Source organism: Myotis daubentonii, chromosome 1, assembly GCF_963259705.1.
Source record: "Myotis daubentonii chromosome 1, mMyoDau2.1, whole genome shotgun sequence".
Classification (NCBI taxonomy): domain Eukaryota; kingdom Metazoa; phylum Chordata; class Mammalia; order Chiroptera; family Vespertilionidae; genus Myotis; species Myotis daubentonii.
Window position 1 is genome coordinate 88,871,681 of NC_081840.1, and position 12,383 is coordinate 88,884,063.

The following is a 12,383-nucleotide window of genomic DNA, read 5'->3' on the forward strand; positions in this document are numbered from 1 at the left end:
ACCCAACAGAAAAGTGCACTATGTTCAACTGAAGATATACAAGAATGGTCTTAGCAGTACCATTTGTAAAGAGCACCAAACTAGAAACTATCCAAATGGTCTACAAACAGGAGAACAGATAAATTTAAGTATATCCTTGCAATAGCATACTATACAGTAGTGAGAGTGAAGGAAATACCCCTACATGTAACGACATGGACGAATCTTATGTACATAATATTGACTAAATGACACTAGACACAAAAGAATGCATACTGCATTTATAGAAAATATGAAAATGAAACTAATCTATGGTGTTAGAAGCTAGGATAGTGGTTAGCCTTATAGGAATTGGTAGCTAGGAAGGGCATCCGGGTTGCTGGTAATGTTCTCTTTCTTGATTTGGGTGTTCATTACATAGATGTGTTAAATTTGTAAAATTTCACTGAGATGGGGAAGGAACCAGGTGGAGGGGGACAGTGGGTTGGGAGGTAAAGGGCAGACATCTGTAATACTCTCAACAATAAAGGTTAAACAAAAATTTCACTGAAAAGTACACTTCTGATATGTGCTGTTTTCTATATGTATAATATACTTCAATACAAAGTTCTGAAGTTTCTAAATAATATTACTTTATGGAGAAATAAATGTAGTAAACTTTGTAACCCAATAGATAAAAGCATAGACACAAAGAATATCCAAAAGTGATGGAGATATATCAATTTAGACAGATTGAGATTACATGCTATATGGATGCTGGATGCTTTTAAACAAGCTCTTCTTACATTAAGAAGTAAGGTATGTGCCCATCCCCTGAATCTGAGCTCTGAGACTGTTTGACTGACACAGAAGTGATGCTGTGGCAGTTTCCAGGCTTAGGTCTTATTAAACTAGCAGCTTCCACTTCCCACCATTAGGGATGCCCTCTTTCCCCTCCCCTCCCCTCTTCTTTTCTTTTCCCTCCCTCCCTTCTTCCCTCCCTCCCTCCCTCCTTCCTTCCTTCTCTCTCTTTCTTCTTCTCCTCCCCTCCCCTCCCCTCCTCTCCTCTCTTCTCTTTTCTCTCTCTCTCTCTCTCTCTCTCTCTCTCTTTCAGAGAGAAAGGGAGAGAGAGCTAGAAACATCAATGATGAGAATCATTGATTGGCTGCCTCCTGCATGCCCTCCACTGGGGAATCGAGCGAGCAAACTGGGCATGTGCCCTGACTGGGAATTGAACCATGATTTCATGGTTCATAGGTTGATGCTCAACCACTCAGCTGCACCAGTTGGGCTGGGATTCTCACTTTCAGAACCTACCCATTATGCTGTGAGGAAGCCTCAACAATTCCTTGGAAAAGCCATGTGTAGGTGTTACAGCTAATAGCCCTAACGGAAGTCTCAGCTGACAGCCAGAATCAACCCCAGACATGAGTGAAAGAGCCTTCAGATGATTCCAGTCCCCAGCCTTCATATCTTCCCTACAGAGGTCACCATGGAGCAGAAGCACCCCATAGGGATATGCCCTTTCTGAATTCCTGACCCAAAGAATTCATTAGCATAATAAAATGGTTCAGGATGCTTTGTCACACAGCAAGAATAACCAGAATACCATGCAAATACTAAAAGAAATAAGGATTGTGGTGGCTATGGAAATGCACCACTCAGATCTCCTTCAAGAGAAACTGCTTACTCCAAGGAGCATAGTTGACTGGTAGTCTCAACTGCAATTTCTCTGGATCCAGAACCAGGTTCGTACCAAGGCAATCTGCCATCCTCCCCTTCTTGTCTTGGCTGTACCCAGACACTGACAAAGCACAGTGGGAAGTAGTGCCAGTCCATTTTTACCTGACGCAAAATTCCTTTAATGGGCAACTCTGGCTCAAAGACTCCTCCTCTCTGACCTGGACGGAACATTCTTAGAACTCTGCTACAATTTGGAACTCTTCCTACCCAGTCCTCTTTCCTCTGCTCTCTTCTTTCACAGGTGTAGACCTGCATTGTGGTCTGTAGGCTCTTCCTGTTTATTCTTGCTCCTTCCTCTTTGATCCTCACAATAAATCTCCTGCACATCTAATCCCATCTTGACATCTGCTTCTAAAAGAACTGACACATAGCCAGGCCGGTGTGGTCCAGTTGGTTAAGTGTCATCCCATGCACCAGGAGGTCGCTGGTTCGATTCTAGGTCAGGACACATGCCTGGGTGGCGGGCTCCATCCCCAATAGGGGGCATGCAGGAGGCAGCTGGTCAATGTTTCTCTCTCATTGATGTTTCTCTCTCTCTCTCTGAAGTCAATAAAAACATATTAAAAAAGAATTGACATATAGCCCTTTCCGGTGTACACAGTGGTTAGAGCATCGGCCCATGCACCAAAGGGTCATTGGTTCGATTTCTGGTCAAAGGCACATACCTGGATTGTAGGTTTGAACCCTGCCTATGGTTGGGGTGTGCAAGGGAGGCAACTGTTGGATGTGTCCCTCTTGCATTGATGTTTCTGTATCTCTCTTTCTAGCCCCTCTCCTTCCCTCCCTTCCACTCCTGCCCCCCCTCCCCGCCCCCAAAAATGGAAAAATATCCTCAGGTGAGAATTAATAATAACAAAAAAGATCTGACATAAGGCTATTTTGATACAGATCCCTATTCTTATGATTTAAATGCACACACAAAAAAACCTATTTTCCTAGAAAATGTTCACTTGTACAAATAGCAAGGGCAGAATAATGGGCTCTATGGATCCCAGTATAACGACATTTATGTATTTAAAAACTTTTTCCAAAAAAATAAAAAAAAATAAAAACTTTTTCCTTTGTGAGAGAGTATCTTCTTTTCTTTTGCTCGTCTCTACTACATTATCACTCAATTAAAAAGGTCATGTTAAAATCAGATTTCTACAATGGACTAGACACTACCACTCTCAGCTAAATACTATTAATCATCTAATAAACATTTTCACTATTCTATCAAGTGATAAAAATGTGAAATATTATATCTAGGACCGATCCTTGAAAACCAAGATTATGTCATTATTAAATTACTACTACCATGAATGAATCCTTCTGCAGTTGTGTGTGTGTGTATATATTTTTAAACTGTACATCATTTAAAAAAATATTTTTATTGATTTCAGAGAGGAAGGAAGGGGGAGAGAGAGATAGAAACATCAATGATGAGAGAGAATCACTGATCAGTTGCCTCCTGCATGCCCCCCAGTGGGGATCGAGGCCTCAACCTGGGCATGTGCCGTTGACTGGAATCGAACCTAGGACCCTTTAGTCCGCAGGCCGACGCTGTATCCATTGAGCCAAACCAGCTAGGGTTGCATTTGTATATTTGATACAACTCACTTTAACCCATGTGTCAAGGGGGATCAAAAGCATTATAGTCTTGGTCAAGGTACAATGAATCTAACTTTCTTCTAGCTTACAAAGTCCCAGGGAAGGGTCATTCTTCATGAAAATAAACCCAGTCTTCTGATAAACATGTTTTCTGATGGAATACAGACATCTACATAAATACCAAAAGGCTGTAACAAAAACCAACTTTCCTGAAAAACTCTCCAATTTTCACATCTAAATCTGTTGCACAACTCTCCTTCCTCAATAAAGCTAAATAAGTTAAGCACAGCTGTATGCAGAGGTGTGGATTATCAAAGGTTAATTAACAGTACTTACTCTCGTTTTATCAAACAGTTCTGAAACTTTGAGAAAAAATCTGGAAGAGAAAAGTATTTAATCAGAAGCTAACTTTAAATAACTTTCTATTTCAAATGTTCAGAGAATACATAATGCCCCAAACCAAATGAATAATGAACATTCTTGCCTCATTACAGTAATATTTAATGGTCTTATTTTCTTCATTTAACAAAAATATCTTTGTACTTCCACCCATAACAAATTACTTGAAATCTGTTGTTACAGAAAATCTTCCCATTTTAAGATAACAGTCTAAGTCATACAATAAAACCTAAAAACTTTGTATTGCTATTCTTTAGTAATATGCTCCATAATACTAAATGAAACCCATACCTTCACATTATTACAGAAGTACAAAACAATCACATCCAAAGAGACAAAAGGCTGATTTAAATGGAAAACAATGAAGGTGGGGTAGTTTTTGAAGATATCTGATAGCTCTGTTTTAAACATTTTTCAAATAGAGCTGCTTTGTTTTGGAAAACAACAGAAATCAGTAACCAACTTCTATTTCAGAATTCACTTTCACTTTTAACTAAACAGCCTCTCACGAGTGTTAACCACCAACTGAAAAAAACCCAATGCAGCCCTAACCGGTTTGGCTCAGTGGATAGATTGTCGGCCTGTGGACTCAGGGATCCCAGGTTCGATTCTGGTCAAGGGCATGTACCTTGGTTGCGGGCACATACCCAGTAGGGAGTGTGCAGGAGGCAGCTGATAGATGTTTCTCTCTCATTGATGTTTCTAACTCTCTATTCCCTCTCCCTTCCTCTCTGTAAAAAATCAATTTTAAAAAAAACCCAACCCAATGCAAAACTACTAAAGGGTATTCTGTAAAACATGTAACTATAGATGGCACTATAATCGGATTAGGGCAAATACTATTGAAAACTAAAACACAATTTCATGAACGTCACTTTACTTCAAAGAACTTGCTTTGACAAGTTTCTGTCAGATAACACTTGGCAAGGTTGCCCTTTTTTTCTTGTTATCAAAGAATTAAGAACTAACTCTTTGGGAAGGCAGCATGTTAATTAGTGTAAGCTATGGTACCTTGCTTTGCTGAAAAACTTGGATCTTACATGTCTACTGAGAGACTACGTTAGAGGAAAAGTTCAAGGATGTGGTTTAGAGAAAGGCATGAATAATGAACATAGTTTTCTCACTTAACATTTAAAAAGAAGTGAATTATTTTTCACTGAAGAGTTGGGTTAAAACAATATTATAGAAGCAACTAAAATTAAGTCCCGTTAGATTAAAATTAAAGTGAAAAACTAGCATACCGTAAAGGCATGTGTAGGCAAACTTCCAGAGGGTGATTTTACACTAACATGCAAACACCTTCCTCATCTGACTGCCTTAACATTCACTAAATTATAAAAACTAGAATAGCCAGCCTCTTTAAAAAGTGCAAACTGATAGCATTAAATATCACTTTAAAAGTCAATTTGGTGCCCTACCTGGTTTGGCTCAGTGGATAGAGCATTGGCCTGTGGACTGAAGGGTCCAGGTTAGATTCTGGCCAAGGGCACATGCCCGGGTTGTGGGCTCCATCCTCCCCAGTAGGGGGGCGTGCAGGAGGCAGCCAATCAATGATTCTCTCTCAATGATGTTTCTATCTCTCTCTCCCTCTGCCTTCCTCTCTGAAATCAATAAAAATATATTTTAAAAAAAGAGTCAATTTGGGCCCAGACAGAGTGGCTCAGTTGGCTAAGCATCCACTGTTTTGTGCACTGAAAGGTTGATGGTTAGTCAGGACACATATGAAAGGCAGGTTCCAATCAATGTTTCTATCTTCTCACTTCTATGTGTTTCTCTCTCTCTCTCTCTCCCCCTCCTTCCCTTCCTCTTTTTAAGCATGTCCACAGGTGAGGATTAAAAAACAAACAAAAAAATGAACAAAGTCAATTTGGCCCTGGCAGGTGTGGCTCAGTTGGTTGGAAAGTCATCCTGTATACTGAAAGGTGGCGGATTAGATTCTTGGTCAGGGTATACACGGGAGGCAACCGATCAATGTTTCTCACATCAATGTTTCTTTTTCTCTCTCCCTTCCTCTCTCTAAAATAAAAAAAAAAGTCAATATGGCCTTCTATGAAATACATGTATGTAATTCCAAACATTTTAAATTTATAATAAACATTATCAAAACCTAAGACTATTTTGACATAAAGTCTGTCTCTCCATCTCACCCTTATACACACACACACTGCCCATTTTCATCAAGTGAAACTTTATAAAGATAAAAAATACATACATTAAGGTCCATTTTTATTTTCCAGATTTTAAAAATTGACACGGACTTAGAAAAGCTCCTTGTTATCAATGTGTTTTGAGAAAAATATTCTAAAATGTCTACTGGGACTGAAGTATTGTGTGTGCCCAGCCTGCCAACAAAATTTTGTTTTATTTATATTTACTGTTTTTTATTTTTATTTTATTTTTTTAATATATTTTATTGATTTTTTTTACAGAGGGATAGAGAGTTAGAAACATTGATGAGAGAGAAACATCGATCAACTGCCTCCTGCACACCCCCTACTGGGGATATGCCTGCAACCAAGGTACATGCCCTTGACCGGAATCGAACCTGGGACCCTTCAGTCCACAGGCCGATGCTCTATCCACTGAGCCAAACCGGTTAGGGCTATATTTACTGCTTTTTAAAAATTAGAATCCTTACTTGCATATATCTGTAGAATCCTGAGTTCCTAAAGCATATAATGAAGAACCAATTCTATTGTAATCGTCTGCAGCACCTATGGAAAAAGGTTCAAGAATTTAATATATTTATTTATTAATTAAAAAATATTGAGCATTTACCTGCCAAACAATGTGTATGTAATAGGAGATAGCCAAAGTCCACTGAAGGAAATGAGAAAAACTATAATACAATATGATGAATATTACATTAGAAGGAGGTACAAACTACTATGGAAGCAACAGAAACAGATGATTTCACCTGAGTAAGTCAGAGAAGGATTTACAGACACTACAGAATCAATTTGCGCTTGTAGGATGAGCAAATCTTTACTAGGTAATGTGTAAGAAAGGGAATCCTATATAATAAAGAGGCAATATGCAAATTAACCCTCACACCCTCACACCCTCACACCCTCACACCCTCACAAGGATGGCTGCCTACAACCAGGCTGGCAGGGGGGTTAGTGAGGGACGACCAAACGACTGAACAGCAGGCTGCATGGGGCAACTGGGCCGGCAGGGGGTTAGTGAGGGATGACTAAACAACTGAACAACAGGCTGTGTGTGACAATCAGGCCAGTGGGGAGGCTGTGAGGGGTGACCAGGCTGGCGGGGAAGGGGCAGTTGGGGGTGACCAGGCCAGCAGGGGGGCAGTTAGGGGTGACCAGGCAGTTGGGGGCAACCAGGCCGGCAGAGGGAGGCAGTTGGGAGCAACCAGGCTGGCAGGAGAGGTAGTTAGGGGTGACCAGGGTGGTGGTGGGGGGGTGCAGTTGGGGGTGACCAAGTCAGCGGGGGGGAGGGGCAGTTGGGGGCGATTAGGCCAGCGGGAGGAGGCAGTGAAGGGTGACTAGGCCAGTGGGGGAGGGAGGGGCAGTTCGGGGTGACCAGACTGGCAAGGGGGGGCAGTTAGGGGCAATCAGGCAGGCAGGCAGAGGCAGTGAGGGGCGACCAGGCAGGCAAACAGGCGAGCGATTAGGAGCCAGTGGTCCAGGATTGTGAGAGGGATGTCCAACTGCTGGTTTAGGCCTGATCCCTGGCAGTTGGACATCCCCCAAGGGGTTCTGGATTGGAGAGGGTGCAGGCTGGGCTGAGGGGAACCCTCCCCCCTACATGAATTTCATGCACCGGGCCTCTAGTTTCAAATAAAAAGGGCAGAGCATGGATCAAGGCCTGAGAGGCATAAAAGAACATAGTATATTCAGAGAGCCTTCTGGGACTATGGCACTGAAGGGTACAGAGGGAAAGTAGATGGAGTTGAAGATGAAAAAATAAATTGGAAGCATCTTGGGGAAAAAGGGTTTTTGTAAGCCATGATAAAATCTGTATTTGGTCTTGTAGAAATGGGTGTTATTAAACATTTTACAATCAACCTGATAAGTATGTTAGTTTTTAAAAAAATACTGTTGTCCTAGCCAGGTTGGTTCAGTGGATAAAGCATCAGCCTGTGGACTGAAGGGTCCTGGTTTTCTAGTCCATCGCCTTAACCACTCGGCCACGACTACACATAAGGGTCCTGGTTTTGATTGAGGTCAAGGGCACGTACACCAGTTGCAGGCTTGATCCCTGGCCCCAGTTGGAGCAGTTTTGGGAGGCAACCAATGGATGTTTCTCTCTCTCCCCTCTCCCTTCCACTCTCTTTCTAAAAAAAAAAAAAAAGACAAATATTCTTGGGTGAGAATTAACAAAAGAAATAAAAAAAAATACTGCATCCTGGAATAAAGACTAGAAGTGCAGAGACACAGAAAACAGAGTAACCAACCTAGAAACTGAGGGCCAGGATCAAGATAGTGGGAACAGTGAGAGCACAGAGGAACTAACAAAGCTAAATAATATTTAGGAAATGTAATAAGGAGGATTTATAAACAGTAGACCTGACGTAGGAGGGGAAATTATGGAGCTTGGGAAGCTAGATAAATGGTGCCACCATTACTCTGGGGTACTAGAAGCAAAGTACCAAACTTCAGTACAACACTCTTCCTAGGTCTTGTTCCACAGGACAATGCACTTGTTGAGAAAAGACTATATATAACAGATGCTTCTATTTGGTTCAGAGAAAGGATGGTAGAATGCTATGGTTAAGAGGCTGGACCTACAACCAAACTGCCTAGGACCCAACCCCATCTTCCAAACTCACCAGCTACATGACCTGGGACATATATCACTTAACCCGTCTATGCCTCAGTTTTCTCATCTGGAAATGGGGATAATAATGGTACCCACCTCATATTATTATTTGGAGAATTAATGTTACTATATACCTGGCATATAGTACTAATTAATGAAATCCAAGACACTGCCTAATGTATGAAAATTTCCACTTATACTAGCAGTATTTTTATAAGGCTTTAATGTGTTTATTCCCTAATGAAACAATAATCCTTACATTATACTTTATTATATCATTTAAAATTACATTAGCCCTAGCTGGTTTGACTTAGTGGATAAGAGTGTCGGCCTGCGGATTGAAGGGTCCCAGGTTTGATTCCTGTCAAGGGCACGTACCTTGGTTGCAGGCTCGATACCCAGCCCTGGTCGGGGTACATAAGGGAGGCAACCAATCAATGTATCTCTCTCACATCGATGTTTCTCTCTCTGTCTCTCGCTCTCTCTTCCACTATCTCTAAAAATCAATGGAAAAATATCCTTGAGAATTAACAAAAATTTAAAAAACAAACAAACCCAAAAAAACATTAAACCCATAAGGCTAAAATTTAACTTTCAAAAGGGAAACTTTGACCCGACCGGTGTGGCTCGGTGGTTGAGCATTGACCTATGAGCCAGGAGTCTGGTTCGATTCCTGGTCAAGGCACATGCCTTGGTTGTGGGCTCGGTCCCAGTAGGGCGTGTGCAGGAGGCAGCCAATCAATGATTCTCTCTCATCATTGATGTTTCTATCTCTCTCTCTCTCTGAAATGAATAAAAATATATTTTTTAAAAAAACCCATTCAGAAAACTAGTAATTTAAGAGAATTTTCTCAACCTAAAAAAAGTCATCTAGGAAACCTACACCTAACTTCACAAATAATGGTTTAAGACCAAATACTTTCCCAAGAAGATAAGGATCAAGGTACAGATGCCTGCCCTCAACACTTCCATCAGCACTGTAGTAGAAGGTAGTGTACAGTACAATGGTGTAAGGAAAAGAAGGAAATGGCATCTAAACTGGAAAGGAAGTATAATTATTTTTATTAGCAGATGACCATTTATGTAGAAAATACTAAGGAATCTACAAAATAGTTGCTAGAACTAGTGAGTTTATTTATTTAGTAAGGTTGCAAGATATAAGATCAATATTGAAAATACACTGTATTTCTACACATTAGCAAAGAACAACCAAAAACTGAAAGGTAAAAAACACATCATTTACAAAGCATTCAGAAATAACCAGGGATCAATCTAACTAAAGATGTAAAAGATCTGTACAATGGAAACTATAAAACATTGCTGGAAGAATTTAGAGACCTAACTAAATGGAAAGTATGCCATATTCATGTATAGAAGATCAATTTAAAATGTCAATCCTCCCCAAATTGATCTACAGATTCTATACAATTCCAATTATAATCTTAGCTGGCATTTTTGTAGAAAGTGACAAGCTGATTTTAAAATCTGTATGAAAATATAAACTACCTAGAGGGGCCAAAACAACTTTTAAAAATATTTTTATTGATTTCAGAGAGGAAGGGAGAGGGAGAGATAGATAGAAACATCAATAATGAGAGAGAATCATTGATTGGCTGCCTCCTGCACTCCCCCTACTGGGAACTGAGTCTGCAACTGGGAATAGAAACTAGGACCCTTCAGTCTGCAGGCCGACGCTCCATCTACCGAGTCAAACCAGCCAGGGCCAAAACAACTTTTATAAAGAAGAATAAAATTGGAGGACTTACACAAGAAAAGATGTTTAACATCACTGGTTATTAGAAATATGCAAATTAAAACCACATCAAGACACCACTATTCTTATTAGAATGGCTAAAATTAAAAAGACTGATTATCCTTCTTTAAAAAAATATATTTTTATTGATTTCAGAGAGGAAGAAAGAGGGAGAGAGAGAGAGAGAGGAACATCAATGATGAGAGAGAATTATTGATTGGCTGCCTCCTGCATGCCCCTTACTGGGGTCCAAACCTGCAACCTGGGCATGTGCCCTTGACCAGAATCGAACCTGGGACCCATTCAGTCTGCAGGCTGACGCCAATTGAGCCAAACCAGCTAGGGCCTGATTATCCTTCTTAACAAGGATGAAGAATAACTCTCACGCACAGCTGATAGGAATATAAAATTGTATAATCATTTTGGGAAAAAGTTTGGCATTTTTAAAATAAGTTATACTTTACCACATGACCCAGCCATTCTATTTCTAGGTATTACCCAAGAGAAATGAAAGCATAGGTTTATACAAATACTTACATAAAATGGCTCATGTAAGCTTTATTCACAATAGCCAACAGCTAGTAACTCAAATGTTCACCAACAGCTATATAGATAACAATCATAATATATCCATAAAATGGAATACCACTCAGCAATAAAAAGTAATGAACTATTGATATGCACAACATGGATGAATTTCAAAATAATTTTGTTGAATTTCAAAGCTAGATAATAAAGTGTCCATACTGTATTATTCCACTTGAAATGCAAACTGATCTATAGATACAAAAAGCAAAACAGTGGTTGCCTGGATACATGAGTGGGACAGAGGGATTGCAAAGGGTCACAAAGAGACTTTTGGTGGTGATGGATATATTCATTTAATTTTATTTAATTTTATCAAATTGCATACTTAGAACATTGCATCTTATTGATATCAATTATACATCAATAAAGCTGTTAAAAACCATTAGCCTATCTTGCATTTTAATGGATCGTTTACACACACAATTTTATAACATCATGCATTTAGAAAGTATTGGTTCAACAAACGATGCAAATCTTGACATACTTGAAAGTTGACACATTTCAGTATACAGTATCAAAAATATCATTAATCTCAGACAAGTCTTTATTTTTTTAAAATCTTACCAATTATTTTTTATTGGCATTTAAAAAATAATTGATATAGAGAAATAGATGTAAAATAAAACACACCATGGAAGCAAGTGGAAGAACACAGCATTTTCAAACAGTTTATATAAAAATCAAGAATGGAATTTCAGACAAGTCTTTAATTATTGTGATGCAAACTCATGGTAATGAAAACAAGTTTTCCGAACTTCTAATTATTGCTGAATAACTTGACTTTTATCATTGTCCACAAATACTGCCAGTTGTTTTCCTTAAAGTGACAGACTCAGTGAATTTTTAAGAACATGTCTAACAAACACTAAAGTCTGAATAATCATAGTTTGTCAGCAATTCTTTCAAGTAAAAATGGTGTCTTACGAAAAAAGTTGCTAGGTCAGTTGGAACTCAATCACTAAAATACTTTACTAAAGAGAACCATCATACTTCAGTATACAAAGTGCTTTATGCATACCTCCCATTTTACCACATAAAGGATGAAAAAAAAAAGTGTACTCAAGGACATTCTTAAATGAACTTTGAGGGAAAGAATATAGTGATTATTAGTACAGTTTGATGCCACTGCCTTGATTTGTGCTAAGGTACCAGCAATTTTATTCATCACTAGAGGCCTGGTGCACGAAAATTCATGCACGGGGGGGGGGGGGGAGGGGGAAGGTGGTTCCTTCAGCCCAGTCTGTGCCCTCTTGCAGTCCGGGAGCCCTCAGGGGATGTCTGACGGCTTAGGCCTGCAGTCTGGCCTCCCTCTTTGGGAGGCGACCAGGCGGGCTGATCAGGGGACAGCACCAGCCGGCCCCGCCCCCCCCCCACTGCCCCGCCTCCGCTGCCGGTCGCCACTGCTCCCCCAATCGCCATCCCATCCCTCTGCTAGCTGGCATGTGCCTTGGCTGGCCTGGTGCTGCCTGCTTGCTGGCCCTGCCCCCTGCCAACTGGTTGTTCCTCCGTTCGGTTGATTTGCATATTACGCTTTTATTATATAGGATGGCTTTTGCATCATGAATATAAA

At 40.2% G+C, this 12,383-nt stretch overlaps 1 protein-coding gene across 5 annotated transcripts in view; it reads right to left on the reverse strand.

Annotated features, from left to right (window-relative positions):
* SNX6 (sorting nexin 6) overlaps nt 1-12,383 on the reverse strand; it is an 80,874-nt gene that overhangs the window by 17,054 nt on the left and 51,437 nt on the right. For all 5 annotated transcript variants that reach the window (XM_059710426.1, XM_059710435.1, XM_059710443.1 and 2 more), the window contains 2 exons: nt 6,329-6,404; nt 3,628-3,667 (listed from right to left, as the gene is read on the reverse strand). In XM_059710426.1, coding sequence (XP_059566409.1) covers nt 3,628-3,667; nt 6,329-6,404 — 116 coding nt within the window. The remainder of the gene's footprint in view (nt 1-3,627; nt 3,668-6,328; nt 6,405-12,383) is intronic.